We start from the raw sequence: 17,656 nt of genomic DNA, 5'->3' as shown, positions 1-17,656 counted from the left end.
GCTTTTATTGACTCTGTATTTTTCACTTACCTAAAAATGGTGGGAAACTGATACTTGGCACTACAGTTGAAGGGGTCTTTGGAAAAGAGTTTTGAGAAATACAGGTTGCCCACCCTGACATATACAAACATCTCTGAAAACACTTTCCCAAATGGACTTGTGGATTATTATTTTTTTCTCCAATTCTCTTCAGCCTTCCTGCCCAATCAACTAAACACTAACAGAAGCAAATATGTGTAACTCAGGGTTGAACTGTGGAGTCCTTGGGGTTCTCTGAGCTTGGTTGTTTTCTTGCAAACGTTTCGTTACCTGGCTAGGTAACATCATCAGTGCACTGATGATGTTACCTAGCCAGGTAACGAAACGTTTGCAAGAAAACAACCAAGCTCAGAGAACCCCAAGGACTCCACAACTAAACACTCCATCCACCATCCAGACCATCAACAGCCCACACATAAATTTAACATTTAAATACAATTTAATAACAGTAGAATGGAAGTATATAAACATTAAATACATTACTGGCTCCAAATTTGAATGTTTGTTTTAAAGTGAATCTGAATTCTTTGTACAATATAATCTTGCACTTTTAATTTGCATTCCTGCAGAATCTTGGTAGCCTTAAATATACATAGCCTTAAATATACAGCCTTAAATATACATAGCCTTAAATATACAGAAGGAATTTTCCTTGACTTCTAAAGGTCCGTAAAATGGCATCTTGCTTTTCATGACATATTTAAGGATTTTATGAGCACTGAATTTTAATAAACATATTTTTCAAAAGATTTGGAATTTCGATTTCAATTTCAATATTTCAAAATTCTCAGCTGCTATAAAAGCTGTATTGCTAAATCATATGTGACACTATTATTTCTGAGGTATAGTGTGTTCTACTTTCCTAGCCCTGAATGCATTTGTACTTTCTTACCTAACAAGAGGACGAGGAGGCTCAGAGAGAGACATATCGCTACTGGATGATGCACTTACAGGGCGCTCCTGAGCCTTGTTCTCTTTGTCAGATTCTCCAGATGGTTGATATCCAGGGTTGGCCTGGAAAGAAAAATTGACATTTTTATAAAATAAAGGGCACGTTGTTAGTAGAAAGGATCAGTAATGCACTGGGCTGTGAACTATGGTCTGTTTGGATATTATCCCATGAGTTTCATGACTGACTGAGGATTTGAATACGAATCTTCCCAAGATCAATTAAATAATCTAACAAGTTCACAACTTGCTAATCACTCCCAGCAGCCCCTCGTTAACAATTCAATAGAAGAAAAAACCCTGCCTAATCCCCATGAAGATACACACAGATGCTGACACCAAAACAAGCAGCCACTCAGTAACTCAACCCCCCACACACACCCCAATCCCCCCCTTCCCCCCCCAGATCTCTATAAATACCCACAGAAGGGTCACATCACCCTGGGCACAGAGAGAACTGCTCCTGTCTGTGCTCCTGCACTCTGAAGATGCCGGTCACAGGTGCTGGTGAAACGTTAGGAAACAAAACTTCAAGAACACGGCCACACAGCCCGGAAGACCCACACCAGCCATCGTATGCCGGCCGTGAAAGCCTTCGACAACTATATAACAACTCACAAATAGCAAAGGTTTAGACTCCATGAGCATGACAGTTGTGCAATCAAGGCTTCCAGAGGCACGATGTTTTCTAAATCTGTTCAGCTAAGCATACCTAGAATGAATCTTCAGGCCTTTTCCTAATGTGGAAGGGGGAGGAGCAGCTAGGATTAACACAGGGCCAGATGTTGACAACCGGGAAAGAATACAGGGCCCTCATCCAATTTGTGCCTATCTCGGTTTTTAAAAATGCCTTAATACGGCGAAAGTCTATTCACATTTTACACTATGCTAAAAATAGTATATTACATTACAATTAAAGACTGCAAAAGCTGTTGGCAGTTCCTATGTTTCTGATTCAGTCCCTATGCAGCCATGGAGCTTAATGGGCAACTCTGGCTACTCTCTCTCAGCCTGAATTACCTCAACAAGTTTGATGGTATTATGGGGATAAAACCTGAACCCTAACCTGATATATCCCACGTTCACATCTCAGAGAAAATATCAAAACAAAACCCTTCCTCTCGAAACTCCCGAAGGCTAAACTCCCAAAGACTGCATGGACATGCCCATACTGTTTCCTTTGCAGTAATATGGAAGTCATTTGCCATTGCCCTTCTTTTTAATTCCTAGTCTAGACTACTGCCTTGGGATTGCCTAGTGGTCACCCATCCATCCAGGGACTAACCAGGTGTTGATATCTGCTGTAACCTCAAGGAAATGGCATGTTGTAAGTGCAACAAAGGAATAAATATAACAAGTATTTCTGCTAATTGCATGCAATTTTTAAAAGTAATGGAAAAAACACAGAAACTATCCCAATTCTATCAAGATACCTGAACTTCTTGTACAGAGGGTGCAGGATTCTCCAGCAAGGTTTGTTCTGATAACAATTTAGAATAAGTTTCTTGTAATTGTTTAGTGACTGTTTCAGATGTTGATGTTGTCTTTGTTTTATTGGCAACAGCTTCTTTCTGTTTCTTGTAAAGGTCCTGAAGTCTTTTATTTTTTTGCTCTGTTGCCTCCTTCTGTGCTTTCTTTTCTTCACTTTGTCTCTTCTTCCTCTCCTCTTGCTGTTTCACGATATAATGGCGCACTTCATCTGCATCATAGTGGCGTTTCTTTAAAGTAAACTGAGTGTCTTCACTGATGGGAACTTTGTCTGATTTTTTTTTGCTTGGACTGTGACTTCTAGAAAAAGGAGATGGTTCTGATTCTTGATTCTGAAATTTTTCATTCCCCTCCTCTATACCCTGAGAAACAGAATCCAGCTGTAGATCATCAAGAATCCCACGGATTTCTACTGGCAAGAAATCCTTGTTTACATGATCATTTCCCAGTTCCCCACTGTGAGCAACAGCATCTTTTTTCTTCAGGTTATTCTTTGCTCTTATTTTGCTCCATGAACGCTCAGCACATTTCGAGAGGGGTTTTACAGTCACATGTATATTGCAGTCAGTTTCTGTTATTTCAGTGCAGGATGCTAGAAGGGGAGTGGAGGGGAAAGATCAGAATGTAGCATTAACAAGTGAGTAAGATTCAAATTCAAAGATTCATCTTAATATCCAGTATTTGGGTTACGTTATTTCAACATGATATCCAGAAATGGGATATAATGTATAAACTGTTTCCTTTGATACACAGAGAAAAATTACTTTTAGAATGTTGGAAATAATATTGGCCGATAGGTAAGAAAATAATATGCAACTGCAATGTAATTTTAGCTTCTCATTTTTTTAGAACCATTACCTGAAAAAAAAAACTCTGAAACTGGTCATGAAAGTATTAGTTAGGCCTACAGTTTTCATGTTCTCAGATTTTCAGCTGGAACACCCATGGCAGTTTGCTATATGAAAGCAATTATTTACAGCATGATGTAACTATATATAGACTCTAGAATACAGCTTCTATTACATAACTACAATTTGGCAGAGCTCCAATTTGGCAAAGCTGGATGTGGTCAGCAGTAGAATAATTTAGTTTAGGAATAGATAAAAATACTTCAAAATCTCACTGCCTTCATTGAAAAATGATAAAAATTCTTATATTTTTTCCTTAGAGATTCTTTTGCTGGTATCATAACATTTCATGAAATCCTGCTGGGTGGTTGAGCATGAAAAATCTTAGTTTTACTGACATCTGCCATTTTGTGTTTTTTAAAGAGGGAAGAAATTAGTAATTCTGTGCTGTATGATATTCATTCAGCCTTTAAGGTGAAGCTACTATTCATTTTCTTATTTTGTGATTTAAAGAACTGTGTGTGTACAATATGATCCAGAGAATAATTGTTTAGAATTAAGTTCCACCATGTTCAGTGTATTAGGCACAAAGTGAACAGTTGCTTTTCATTGGCATGAAAAATGCTCTGACAGTAACTGAGCAGCATTATACATGCATACATACATACACACACAATATTAAAATAGAAAACAAAACTTATATATATACACATGCATACATGTGTCTATGTGTGTATGCATATATATAAATTAACTTACCAGATTTAATGAATTTATCTTTTTCATTTCTGTCACTGGATAACGTCTGAGTGTTTGGCTGCTCTAGTTTAGGTGCTGGACCCAGTATTTTCTTTGCTAACCTTTGTCCATTCCGCCAGGATGTTGTACTTATTGTGTTAGCACCACCTAGACAAAGAAAAAGGACACAGAACATCATTTCCATTTCTTATTGAATAACACACCAGTACTCTACATTTTAAGGACAGTACATGGAATGTTTATATAGAAGGATAAGATAGGATTGCTGTCTCATCCATTCACAGAATGAAGTCATCATCTGAAATAGTGGACAGTAGGGGCTTGGGTAGTAGCAGCCTCCTCTACTGTTCTCCTAGAGTTCCTTCTTCAGGGGTTTCTATTGAACAATGCTAGCTATCCTTGCTTTTAAAGTTTGCTTATCATTATTCAGACTGGTTCTCTTGCTAGCTCTCAATGTGTTTTACAGATAGTACTACTGAGAAAACCAGAACAGAACTCTTGCAGTCAAGCTTAGGATCTTCACCTTAGCACAGGGACATGTATGTGAAATACTCTGTTCACATGAAAGATGCTGTTAATATAGCATAATATTTGTTTGAGGAAACAGTAAGCCAGCATGAGGGTGGGGAGAGGTTGAAGAACAGAATATGCGTGCAATCCTCAAATGCATGGAAGCAGCTATTTTGTCTCCATTAATGCAATTTCAACTGCCAGAATAAGCTAATTCATGAGAAGCTTATTCCCAAAAAGCAAGATTAAAAAAATACAGAGGTGTCATCTTGATCTTAATTTCAGTCCAGTATGGAACAAAAAGGAAGACATATATTATTTGCAAAGTACAGGCCAACACCGATGATTTTCAGACTTGAATTAGTACTATTACTACTACTACTACTAATAATAATTTTCACCTTCATTAATAATAGTTTTTGCCTTTGCTTGCAGGAAGGTGAAAATTCAACATGTAACAAACAACAGCAAATGTTGCCTTTGTAGTGAAAAGGATGAAACAACTGACCATTTGACCAGTGGCTGCAGCAAAATTTCACAAACTGACTACAAGCAGTGTCATGACCAAGTTGCCAAAATTATTCATTGGAAACTGCCAGAGGTTTGGATTTGAATGTAGTAAACACTACTGGGACCATCAAATTGAGAAGCTTTTGGAAAATGAGTGGGTTAAGATCTTATGGGACTTTAATATCCATACAGATAGGCATCTTGTTCATAACACCCCTGATATAACTGTCATTGAAATGAAGAAAGTCTGGTTCATTGATGTTGCTATACTGGGTGATGCTAGGATTGAGGAAAAGCAACTGGAAAAAATTATGAAATACCAGGACTTGCACATCGAAGTTGAACACTTATGGAAAAAGAAATCCGCTGTTATACCAATTATGATTGGAGCCCTTGGAACAACACCTAAAGGACTTCCTCGATATCTGGAAATATCGAATCACTGGTTAGGACTTGAATTATTAAGTTTCCACCAGTCTTAGCTGTGAATCTAACTGTAGATTACCCACAAATAATAATAACAATAATAGTGATAGTAATAACAATAATAATAATAATTTTTAAAAACCGGAGCACCACTTGAAGACCATCGGCATTGACAAAATAACCATCAGTCAATTGCAAAAGGCAGCTTTACTTGGAACAGCTTACATCCTGTGATGATATCTTTAACACCATCGAACAACAACATCTGCCTATCCCAGGTCCTTGGGAAGGACTCAATAGGTGGATAAAAATGCCAAATCCAGCCTAAACATTTGGCTGACTGTGCAACCAACCATAATACGTTAAACTTGTATGCCACCTGACTCTCAATTACTCTGGGTGGCTCGCAACAGTTAAACAAAGAAATTACAATAAAATGCACCTGGTTTAGAATCAGGACTTGAGAGTTGTGCAACCTTCTGGGTTTTACGCACTGGTTTGTGTCCTTTTTTCTCCTTTCTTTCAGTAGGTGTCTTTATCACAGTCAAATCCTCTTCTGAAAAATGCGTTGAAGAAACAGCACAATGAGGAAACCCACAACAAAACTACAGCAGGATGTTATGGCAACTATTATCAAACTTACAAATCAGAATTTATTGAAATGAGGTATGAAGTATGAAGCTGCCAATTTTAATTTTTCTTTCTTTTAATTTACAGGAAGTCTAAGAAATAGGGTTTGAAACTATTAATTGCAAGTTCATGGGTTAAGTAGGTCAGATATACAATAGCATTTTGCTTTTCATGTAAATATTCACAAAATTACTCTGGTTATTTACCTGCCAACTGGAATTCTAAATCTCGACATAATTCTCTACTGAGGTTCAGAAATTCCTCTTCAAACCATACCTTTCCATCAGGAGTACGAATCTTGGCTTCTGATGGATTGAAACCTAAAAGAACAGCACAATTACCTTTAGCAATTTAAAATAGCCATGACATTCTGTGGAGAAAGTTAGTCTTATTTTGTACATCTGATATATTAGCTATCAAAAATAAAGATGTTTAGATTTCAAATCTCTACTATATGAAACAGATAAGCTAAGAAGTTTCTATCCAAACACATTAAATATCAACAAAGTGTGGAAATGAGTCATTAAAGAAAAAGCTAATCGCAAAAGGGAACAAATAAAGCATAATTTCCAAATACTTTATGCCCAAAATTGACAAATCCTTACAAAACCATTAGAATATAAGCACTATATTGTACATCTGCCGTCCCTTTGTAGCCAATTATTTGTTATCAGCTCCATGAGAAAAGCGTTCTAGGTTACCTGAGGGATTGCATCATCCCCATTACATCGACCTGTCCCACCTGGACAGGCAGAGAAGGTATGTTACAGACTCCATTGAGGAAAGAATATCGACTGGTGGGGCCCAGAAGGAGAGCCTTCTCTGCCGTTGCCCCACCCTATGGAATACTCTCCCCCCAGGGATGAGGTGGGCCCCTACTCTCCCGACCTTCTGGAAAGGGGTGAAGACCTGGCTCTGCCAGCTCACGTGGGGCAAGAAGAGGGGCAACTAACCCTGGGGGTGGCTGGCACCTTGAAGATGCTTCCGTAACCTTTATTTACTATCAATATCTTGGAAGACATTGTTTATGTATGAACTTGGTTTTTTATTTTATTTTAATTAATATTTATTCTTGTTTTTGTTGTAAACTGCCCAGAGTCACTCTTGAGATTTGAAATATATATAAATAAATAAATATACATTAAAAAAACCCACATATAACTCAAAAGCAAATAATATCCATGGAGGGTTCCTAGCTATATACAATGCAATTGACAAAAAAAAAAGAAGAGAAAACCTATGATGATAGACAACACAGTAAAATTTGGAAGGAAAAAATTAAAAACCTTAGTCTTTGAAATTACTCAGCATTAGGTGGGTTTTTAATCAGGCCCAAGGAACAATGAAAATCTTAGCCTTTATTTCACAAACCACCAATTTTTTTCCACATATACATTTTATTCAGAAAGTATGTACCTTTATAGGAGGGAGCTGCAGGTGCAGTTGCCACTTTTCTGACTTTAGGAGTCACTACATTTTCAGGAGCTGTAACAGTTATAGGATGATCAGAATATTCAGGATCATGTCCTCTGATAGCCAGTTCTTCTGGACACTCCCATTGCTTTCTAATTCGTTCTTTCAGTTTTTCTAGTTTAGCATCATGCTGATGCTGCTTCAAAATATCTAATCTATGGGCACTTGAGGTACTGGCAGAAGAAGCTGAAGATTCTATCAATTGTAATTCTTTTAGTTCAGCATTTTGGATCGTTGTGCTTGGAGATGTTTTTGTATAATCATCTCCTCTGGACTCTTCACTTTTTTCTTCCTCTGATTTTGTAGGATTCACTACATCTGAACTTTGCAAAGCATCAATTGCTGGACGGTCATTCAAATATCGAACAACAGTTTCATCTGTAGAAGACGAGCTTTTCAAATCTCTACCATGAAAATCTGGTTCTCCTTTTTCATAGGTCATACAACTTCCTTCTGCTTTATTCCCTGCTTTACGCTTCAGACATCTGGCCTCCAGTTGGCAAGAAGTTTTATAAGATGGTGACCACACAGAATCTCTAACAGAAACACATTGAACATTAAAATAAAGATAGAAACGCTAATGAACCTATGTTTGACATAAAACAAAAACAACTTTGAACTGAAGGTAAGCAATTTGAAAATCTCTTCCCTCCTGTCATCCAGAATGTCCTGTCATCCAGCCCTTTTCATTTTGAAGCCAAAGATGTCCCAGCTCCAAGACTGCAAGAACACAGGACATGGATTGGCATTTGCACTGCTAAGTATCCAGAGCACCTTAACTATAAAAAGCCAAACTAGCAAGTCCCTTACAGTACCCTTTCCAGGTCCACAGCATAAAACAGCATAGGAACTTTCTTAATAGTGATATTACTGCTCAAGTAGACCTACTAACCACATTGCTTTTCCAAAAGCAAAACTGAAACTAGAATGCTTCCTTTCTCATAAGAACATAGTGGGAATGTGGTTTATAGGTACTTGCTTCCACCAAGCCAGAGAGGGGAAAGCACTCCAGTCTTTGCTATAGAAAGGCAGGGGATATACTATAATATGAGGGAAGGAATTTCATGGATTGCACTTTTCTCCAAGATAAAATAGCATCAAAGGCTTAAACAGGGTAATTCCCTCCCTCCCTATCTTTCTCCTCTGCCAAGTTCCATTTACTCCCTTCCCTCTCTCTTAGAATACTGGCGGTTACTATCTCTAGAAAGCAGCAAGTATCTTAGTAACTTGATAAAAATGTTGTCTTCACTCCAAAATTACAAGCAATAGCACAAGCAGGAGTTCTATTTCATGAAATCCCCTTTAAGGTGAAACAGAAATCATATCAATAAATATAAAGTCTTCAAAAATAGGAAATAATTACGCTTACAGTTTAATTCTATAATCCCTGCAATAATAAAATGACAAAAGGAATCAAACTCACCTGAAAGAAGTCAGGGGCTGACGAAATTCAACATGTCCATTCTTACTCACATTGCTATCCAAAGTGGTAGCACGAAGAGGCCTGCGGAGAACACTTTCCTTCTTTTGATTGGAGGACCTGCAGGCTGAAGCAGAAATCAAGAAATCTGTCATGCATCTCTAGGGATTCAATCAGGAGTCAAGTACAGTGGTAAAATTGACCATTAGATATCCCTCCAATATAATTACAAGCTTGTAAGAACCCACAGAAAACTGATGCAAGAACTGCATTAATTACACACATGTGTATAAGTTTGAGTTTTCATAATAAAGCATAATTCTGGTATGCTAGATAAATTATGACTACCAGAAGGCTGTGGTAGGAGAACACTGCCCCAATGTGCAAAACACTGCATTCAAATTTAGCAGTGTCTGGAATTTAAAAGAGAGATTTAAATTTAAAATGCTGCTTTCTGTGCTTTTTCCCACTCTGCATTTGTCCAGAAGTTTAGACACTGTTCAGCTCCACTCATTTTGCACTTCCACACCCTTCCTCATAGCAATGAGACATTGTAATCCAAAGTACAGGTAGTCCTCGCTTACCAACTACTCTTTCAACACTGTTCAAAGTTACTACATTGCTGAAAAAAATAACTCGCTTGCTCCCCCTCCCCTTGCAGAGCAGGGAGATTGGAGAGGAAGTTTTCAAGAGAGTACTGTAAGCTATTTGTGTAGCATGTCCGCAGCTCCCAGGCTCAGGCTGCCGGCATAATCGTGTTGCTTTCCATGTGTACAAGACAGTAAGCAGGTATTGGAGCACTCCAAAGGGCAGGAGAGGAGTTAGGAGACAACCAAAAGCTGGAGGTGTGAAACTGACTAGTCTTGTCTCTTTTCAGCTGGAAAGCATAGTCACGGTCACATGATTTCCCATTTAGCGACCACTTCGCTTAGCAGCGGAATTGCTGGTCCCAGTTAGGGTTCCTAAGCAAGGACTACTTGTAATGAGAAAGTATGGGACTATTCTTGCCTCCTGTTTATTTTTAATAATGTATTAATGAAACAAAAAAATCAGTGTTAGCACATTATAATAGTGAAAAGCAAAATTTCAAATCAGAGTTGAGAGAACTTGGGGAGGTCTAGTGGGACATCATTCATTTCCAACTGCAATTAAAGTTTTTGAAACAAAGGTAGCAAAATATCTGCGCCAAACACTCTGGCATTTAGAGACATGGTTAGTTTCAATTGAGGCTTGAGTGTGCTGGTCTATTTTTAACTTTTATTTGTCATGAGTGTTTGCTGTGGTAGATTTACTCATGTTAATTGTAGCAGATAATTATAAATCCTGCTGAAGAGGGCTCTGGTAGAAAATTTCTAGTCTTAGGTTCTCCCCCAAATTTATAATCTTTCTGGGTTTGCTGTACTGGGAGCAGAAGAAACATTCCCCAGCCACTTTATTATCTTACCATCTCAGTGCAAAAATTACATGTGTTTTTCACGCTGCCTCAATTTAATTAGCCAGCTAGTTGAATGACACTCGGAGCTGAATGTTATTTATACGCTCCATATTCAAAGACTAAATTTGTTTTAAAATTTTAGTTTTAAAAACCCTAGAATGACACTATGGGGAAAGATAATCATATACTTGTGAACCACTAAGAGAAGCTTTATCATTATGTCAAATTTATAAGCTCAACTTTCATTTCTCCCATTTCCTTTATATTTACTTCATTAAGCATTTTAGAAATGATAAATAAACAAAACAGAAAGTAATGCTCAATAAGTAAAAAAGGGCTCTAAAAAGCCTAGGTGATTATAATTTTCCAATATATAATTAATTAATTTTGAACAATGGAATATAACATATCGCTTTAAGAAACTAAAAATAAAGTTCTAATCAATGATAAATATTAAGAACCATGGTTAACAAAGTATGAAGCTAATGATGAGCTCAAATATCAAATGGCAGGACAGTTACAACATTAATTACAATTATCGTGCAGCAGCTTCTTCAGCTCAGCGTAGTTCAGGGGCAAAAGCGGCTTTAACACAACATCTTGGGTAGAAACAAGAATAGAAGACAACAACTGTGTTGCCTACTCATTTTCTGTTTCTAACTGAACAATTTAAACAGAACAAGGTATTTTATCTTGGAATAACAGTGATGTCAGAACCATTGTTATTCCAGATTCACCAATGCATTCTGTTTATAGAACTGTTTATGTAATGTTAGCAATAGCTCTTAGCATGCATAACCACCATCTCCTTACTTCAACTGCCAGAATTGACACACTGAAGCATGGTTACTCAAGGGACCACTTATATATTCACACCTAAGCATTCCGCGCCTGCGCAAACTCATTTGGAAGCAGCCTAATCCTGAGAAAAAATTAGGTCACACCTCTATAAATTGTGCATACTCACTGCAGGTAACTCCCATCTTTCCTCTCAGTTCCCACTACTACTACAGTGTCCTTTATAAAGCCTTAATAAAAAGGGAACAGAGAATATGTTGACCACTCAAAAAACCATAGTTAAAGGTAAAAAACTGATGTATTTATGGTCTCTGTATAACATAGATGGATAATTAAGAAGTTCAATTACTGAACATTAAACAGTTTAAAATGTAATTATATGCTGATTTAATTGTAATGATGATGATGATGATTTATTAAATTTAGAAGCTGTCTAACTGCAGAGCAACTCTGGGCAGTTTACATTTTTAAAAGAGTAGAATACAATAAAAGAAGGGAAAAAAAGACCACATACATCCAAACAGACTACACTACATATACCACACAGGCACACGCACACAAAATCCAACTGACAGGGGCTCCACAACCACCCTACCCCAAGGCTTGGGAGAACAGCCAGATTTTTACAGTCTTCTAGAACACCATCAGGGTGGGAGCCACACAAATCTCTGGAGGAATACTATTCCAGAGGGCAGGCACTGCAACAGAGAAGGGATGCTTCCTATGTCCTGATAGATGGCACTATTTGATCAGGCACCCAAAGCACACCAATTCTGCCCAAACTTACTGGTCAGGCAGAAACCACAGAGGACAGGTGGTCCTTCAAATAATCTGGCACTATGCCATGAAGAGCTTTATAGGTAATAACCAGCACCTTGAATTGCACCTAGAAGATATTTAAACGTATAGATATAAATATGTATAGATAAATATTTAAATGTTTAGTATGCTATCTGGAAAAAGAATTAATGAATTGAATAACCATCATATTGCAATGTCTACTCATGTAATTGGATTTTAAATTTCTTCCAACAGTAAGCAAGAGCTGCTGAAGGGATCAAGAAATACCCTTCTGATTCCATCAACAGTCACTGGTAGGAAGAAATGCAATACTATAAAGTCAAATGATTGAAGAGGCACAAAAGCACTCATACTAAATGGTGCATAATTATGTTCTTTTTTTTCATTTAAATCAGTTAACCTAAATAAGGTAATGGGATAACAGATCACATTAGCTAGCCTTATAAGCAATGGTATGTTGATGGACTTCCCATGATGGACTTTTTTCGAGTGAGACAGGCCATTCTGCAGGTAGTATCTCCCACTCTGAAGGCAAGGCTAGAAAAAGCTTCCAGTGATGGCTCGGAAGGGAAAAGACTGTTCCTTTCATTTTGGAATGAAAAGCCAGGAAGAGAGCGTAAAGGGTAAAGAACTTCAGCAATGTAGGAGGGAAGTTGAAAAAGTTAGACTACACCTTTTAGTTGCAAATATTGATAGGGTCCTTTTTCTTCTCTCTCGCTTTCTCTCTTTTTAATGCCTGAAAGGGCTGGTTGCTCTGTCTCTGTTTTAGAAATGGACTTTCACAGAAAGTCCAATGTACCATTTTCCTATAGCAGACCCAAGATACTCTATACGGGGACCTATCACAGCTGTCCCTGGAAGTGGATCTTATAAATGTAAAACATTTTCTAAAAATGGGGAGGAGGTACAGTGCAATCAGACTTGCAAGGCTCTGTTAATACAGGCAATCTCAACAAAAGTAGTTTTAGCCTTCCTGTAGAATTGATTCTTCGTCTGTGGGGATGACAATCTTGCAAGTCTGATTGTGTTGTACCTCCTTCCTCTTCTTATACTCCAGTGAATTAAGGCAGTATCTGTCTGTTGTTGTTGTTGTTCAGTCGTTAAGTCATGTCCGACTCTTCGTGACCCCATGAACCATATTGTGCCAGGCCTTCCTGTCCTTCACTGCCTCCCTGAGTTTGCTCAGTTTCATGCTCATTGCTTCAGTGATGCTATCTAACCATCTCATCCTCTGCCGTCCTCTTCTCCTTTTGCCTTCAATCTTTCCCAGCATCAGGGTCTTTTCCAAAGACTCCTCTCTTCGCATTAGGTGACCAAAGTATCTGAGCTTGAGCTTCATTATCAGTCCTTCCAATGAGCAATCAGGGTTGATTTCCTTTAAGATTGACTGGTTTGACCTCCTAGCAGTCCAGGGGACTCTCAAGAGTCTTCTCCAGCACCACAGTTCAAAGGCATCAATTCTTCGGCGCTCAGCCTTCTTTATGGTCCAGCTCTCACAGCCATACATTACTACTGGAAAAACCATAGCTTTGACTATGCGGATCTTTGTCGGCAAGGTGACGTCTCTGCTTTTTAATATGCTATCTAGGTTTGCCATAGCTTTCCTCCCAAGGAGCAAGCGTCTTTTAATTTCATGGCTGCAGTCTCCGTCTGCGGTGATCTTGGAGCCCAAATAAATGAAGTCTGTTACTGCTTCCATTTCTACCCCTTCTATTTGCCAGGAATTGATGGGTCCAGATGCCATGATCTTAGTTTTTTTTAACGTTGAGTTTCAAGCCAGCTTTCGCACTCTCCTCTTTCACCCTCATCAAGAGGCTCTTTAGTTCTTCTTCACTTTCTGCCATTAGGGTGGTATCGTCTGCATATCTGAGGTTATTGATGATTCTCCCTGCAATCTTAATTCCGGCTTGTGATTCTTCCAGCCTGGCATTTCTCATGAGGTACTCTGCATATAGGTTAAATAAGCAGGGTGACAGTATACAGCCTTGTCGTACTCCTTTCCCTATTTTGAACCAATCGGTTGTTCCATGACTGGTTCTAACTGTTGCTTCTTGGCCCGCATACAGATTTCTCAGGAGACAGGTAAGATGGTCTGGTACCCCCATCTCTTTAAGAATTTGCCACAGTTTGGTGTGATCCACACAATCAAAGGCTTTTGCATAGTCAATGAAGCAGAAGTAGATGTTTTTCTGGAACTCTCGTGCTTTCTCCATGATCCAGCGAATGTTGGCAATTTGATCTCTAGTTCCTCTGCCTCTTCGAAACCCAGCTTGTACATCCGGTAGTTCTCGGTTCATGTACTGCTGAAGCCTAGCTTGTAGGATTTTGAGCATAACCTTGCTAGCATGTGAAATGAGTGCAATTGTGCAATAGTTTGAGCATTCTTTGGCATTGCCCTTCTTTGGAATTGGAACGTAAACTGACCTTTTCCAATCCCGTGGCCACTGTTGCGTTTTCCAAACTTGCTGGCATATTGAGTGCAGCACTTTAACACCATCGTCTTTTAGTATTTTAAATAACTCAGCTGGAATCCTGTCATCTCCACTAGCTTTGTTGTTAGCAATGCTTCCTAAGGCCCACTTGACTTCACTCTCTAGGATGTCTGGCTCAAGGTCAGTGACCACACCAGCATGGACATCAGGGACATTAAGATCTTTCTTGTATAGTTCTTCTGTGTATTCTTGCCACCTCTTCTTAATCTCTTCTGCTTCTGTTAGGTCCCTGCCTTTTTTGTCCTTTATCATGCCCATCTTTGCACTAAACGTTCCTTTGATATCTCCAATTTTCTTGAAGAGATCTCTAGTCTTCCCCATTCTGTTGTTTTCCTCAATTTCTTTTCATTTAAGAAGGCCTTCTTATCTCTCCTTGCTATTCTCTGGAAATCTGCATTCAGTTGCTTATATCTTTCCCTTTCACCCTTGCTTTTCACATTCCTTCTTTCCACAGCTATTTGTAATGCCTCATCAGACAGCCATTTTGCTTTCTTGCATTTCTTTTTCCTTGGGATGGTTTTAGTTGCTGCCTCCTGTACAATGTTACAGACCTCCGTCCATAGTTCTTCAGGCACTCTGTCTACCAAATCTAATCCTCTAAATCTATTCCTCACCTTCACTGTGTACTCACAAGGAATATGATCTAAGTCATACCTGAGTGGTCTAGTGGTTTTCCCTACATTCTTCAATTTAAGCCTAAATTTTGCAGTAAGAAGCTCATGATCTGAGCCACAGTCAGCTCCTGGTCTTGTTTTTGCTGTCTGTATAGAGCTTCTCCATCCTTGACTGCAAAGTATGTAATCAATCTGGTTTCGGTATTGACCATCTGGTGATGTCCATGTGTAGAGTCGTCTCTTGTGTTGTTGGAAAACAGTGTTTGCTATGACTAGCTTGTTCTCTTGACAGAATTCTATTAGCCTTTGCCCTGCTTCATTTTGTGCTCCAAGGCCAAACTTGCCTGTTATTCCGATTACTCCTTGACTTCCTACTTTAGCATTCCAATCCCCTATGATGAAAAGGACATCTTTTTTTGGTGCTAGTTCTAGAAGGTGTTGTAGGTCTTCATGGAAGCGGTCAACCTCAGCTTCTTCGGCATCAGTGGTTGGGGCATAGACTTGGATTACTGTGATGTTGAATGGTTTGCCTTGGATACGCACTGAGATCATTCTGTCGTTTTTGAGGTTGTACCCCATTACTGCCTTTCCCACTCTCTTATTGACTATGAGTGCAACTCCATTTCTTCTAAGGGTTTCTTGCCCACAGTAGTAGATACAATGGTCACTTGAATTAAATTCACCCATTCCCGTCCATTTCAATTCGCTGATTCCCAAGATGTCGACATTCAATCTTGTCATCTCATGTTTGACCACATCCAGCTTGCCTTGGTTCATAGATCTTACATTCCAGGTACCTATACAATATTGTTCTTTACAGCATCGGACCTTCTTTTCGCTTCCGGATACATCCACAGCTGAATGTCCTTTCGGCTTTGGCCCAGCCGCTTCACTCTTTCTGGAGCTACTTGGAAATGCCCTCCACTCTTCCCCAGTAGCATATTGGACACCTTCCGACCTGAGGGGCTCATCTTCCAGTGTCATATCTTTTAGCCTTTTAACATTGTCCATGGGGTTTTCTTGGCAAGGATACTGGAGTGGGTTGCCATTTCCTTCTCCAGTGGACCACATTTTGTCAGAACTCTCTGTCATGACCTGTCCGTCTTGGGTGGCCCTGCACGGTATAGCTCATGGCTTCACTGAGTTACGCAAGCCCCTTCGCCACGACAAGGCAGTGATCCGTGAAGGGGCTATCTGTCTGAACCACTTCCAAAGATTATCTGGATGTTGTGGACTTAGAAAATATTTTACCCTTTGTTGCTTTGGAAACAGAGCTTGTGTATCTCCATCAAGGTCATTTTCCTTACACTCTACAAGTATGGAGCAGAGGTGAGGTAGAATTCCAGCTGCTCTGTATGGCCAGCCAAGACTATCCAGACTGGGTGTATAACCCACTCCACTCATATTGACAATGGCCTTGTGTCAATGGTTTCAATCGCAAGAGGGGTATGACTGGGTATTGAGGAATACCATGAGCCTCTAGTAACGTTAGGTCATTGAAGTTGCTGGTTGCTCCTAAATCAATCATGGCCACAATCTGTATGTTCCTTTTGCAATGAACCTGCAGAGTCATACTTATTACAAGGTCTTGGCTTGGAAACTGTTCTATGGCTTGGGCTTGCTGGACACTATGCCTTTCTTTAGCATAGGAACCCATCTAAGCTGGGCAGTGCTGTTTCCCAGACAGGCGGGATGGCAATGTTGCTTCACTAAGTATGTGGAGGAAAAGGGACCCTAGCCTCTGCAGTAGATGCATGGGCCAACCTGTCTGTGGTGCACCTTTCTTCAGAGACAAATGAGATCAGGCTCTCCAAATCTGCATGAGTTTTTCATAAGAGGATGATGTTTCTCCCAGGGGCTCACATAAGCAGCATTTCTGGCCTGAACAGGTTCTTGAGGGAGCAAGCAGGACTTATTTGTCACCGCTCCAGACTCCTATCAATCTGCAAGCAAAGTTGGATCAGGTCCTACAGCACACATGGACAATTCCTCTAGGCAATTCATCTGCTATTTCAGTTGCCAAGCCTTCCTGAAATTAAGCCTACCAACATGGCTCCATTCCATTCTAAATCTTGAGCAATAGCCTGAAGTCATTCACGTATAGAGCTGCAGGTGGCACTCCTGCTGAAAACGTCAGATGCAATGGTGGTTGGTGGCTGATTTGATAGAATCTTCAAACATGATTTTTACCAACCTTATGAATTCATCAAAGTGGGCCAACAGAGGGCTTTGTAGGAGGGCCAATGGAATAGCCCATTTCATAGCTGGGCCAGTCAGCAGGCTGATAACAAAGCCTACTTTGCTTGGTTGGATGTAAAATCTTCAGAGTGAAGGCTCACATAAGTTTTTCAGTGTGCCAAAATGCTGGAAACTGCTCCAACAAATATTTCAGGCATGCTACATACAGGACACTTGCGACATGCAGGGTTAAAGCAATTGGTTGATTCCGCTACAGTTTCATAGAA

The 17,656-nt window shown here is 39.4% G+C and overlaps 1 protein-coding gene across 4 annotated transcripts in view; it reads right to left on the bottom strand.

The window, feature by feature from the left end:
* The window catches only part of CEP350 (centrosomal protein 350), a 104,937-nt gene that overhangs the window by 58,952 nt on the left and 28,329 nt on the right, over nt 1-17,656 (bottom strand). For all 4 annotated transcript variants that reach the window (XM_088128492.1, XM_088128493.1, XM_088128491.1 and 1 more), the window contains exons 5-11: nt 9,055-9,178; nt 7,575-8,167; nt 6,365-6,478; nt 5,971-6,084; nt 4,083-4,229; nt 2,421-3,067; nt 932-1,053 (exon numbers count right to left, since the gene is read on the bottom strand). In XM_088128492.1, the coding sequence (XP_087984618.1) occupies nt 932-1,053; nt 2,421-3,067; nt 4,083-4,229; nt 5,971-6,084; nt 6,365-6,478; nt 7,575-8,167; nt 9,055-9,178 (1,861 nt within the window). The remainder of the gene's footprint in view (nt 1-931; nt 1,054-2,420; nt 3,068-4,082; nt 4,230-5,970; nt 6,085-6,364; nt 6,479-7,574; nt 8,168-9,054; nt 9,179-17,656) is intronic.

This window comes from Python bivittatus, unplaced genomic scaffold (genome assembly GCF_059951505.1).
Source record: "Python bivittatus isolate LINGU-HERP-01145 unplaced genomic scaffold, Pbiv_v1 ctg000700_np1212, whole genome shotgun sequence".
In the NCBI taxonomy this organism is placed as follows: domain Eukaryota; kingdom Metazoa; phylum Chordata; class Lepidosauria; order Squamata; family Pythonidae; genus Python; species Python bivittatus.
The sequence above is the reverse complement of the archived record's forward strand: the minus strand, read 5'-3'. Positions and strand labels throughout refer to the sequence as shown.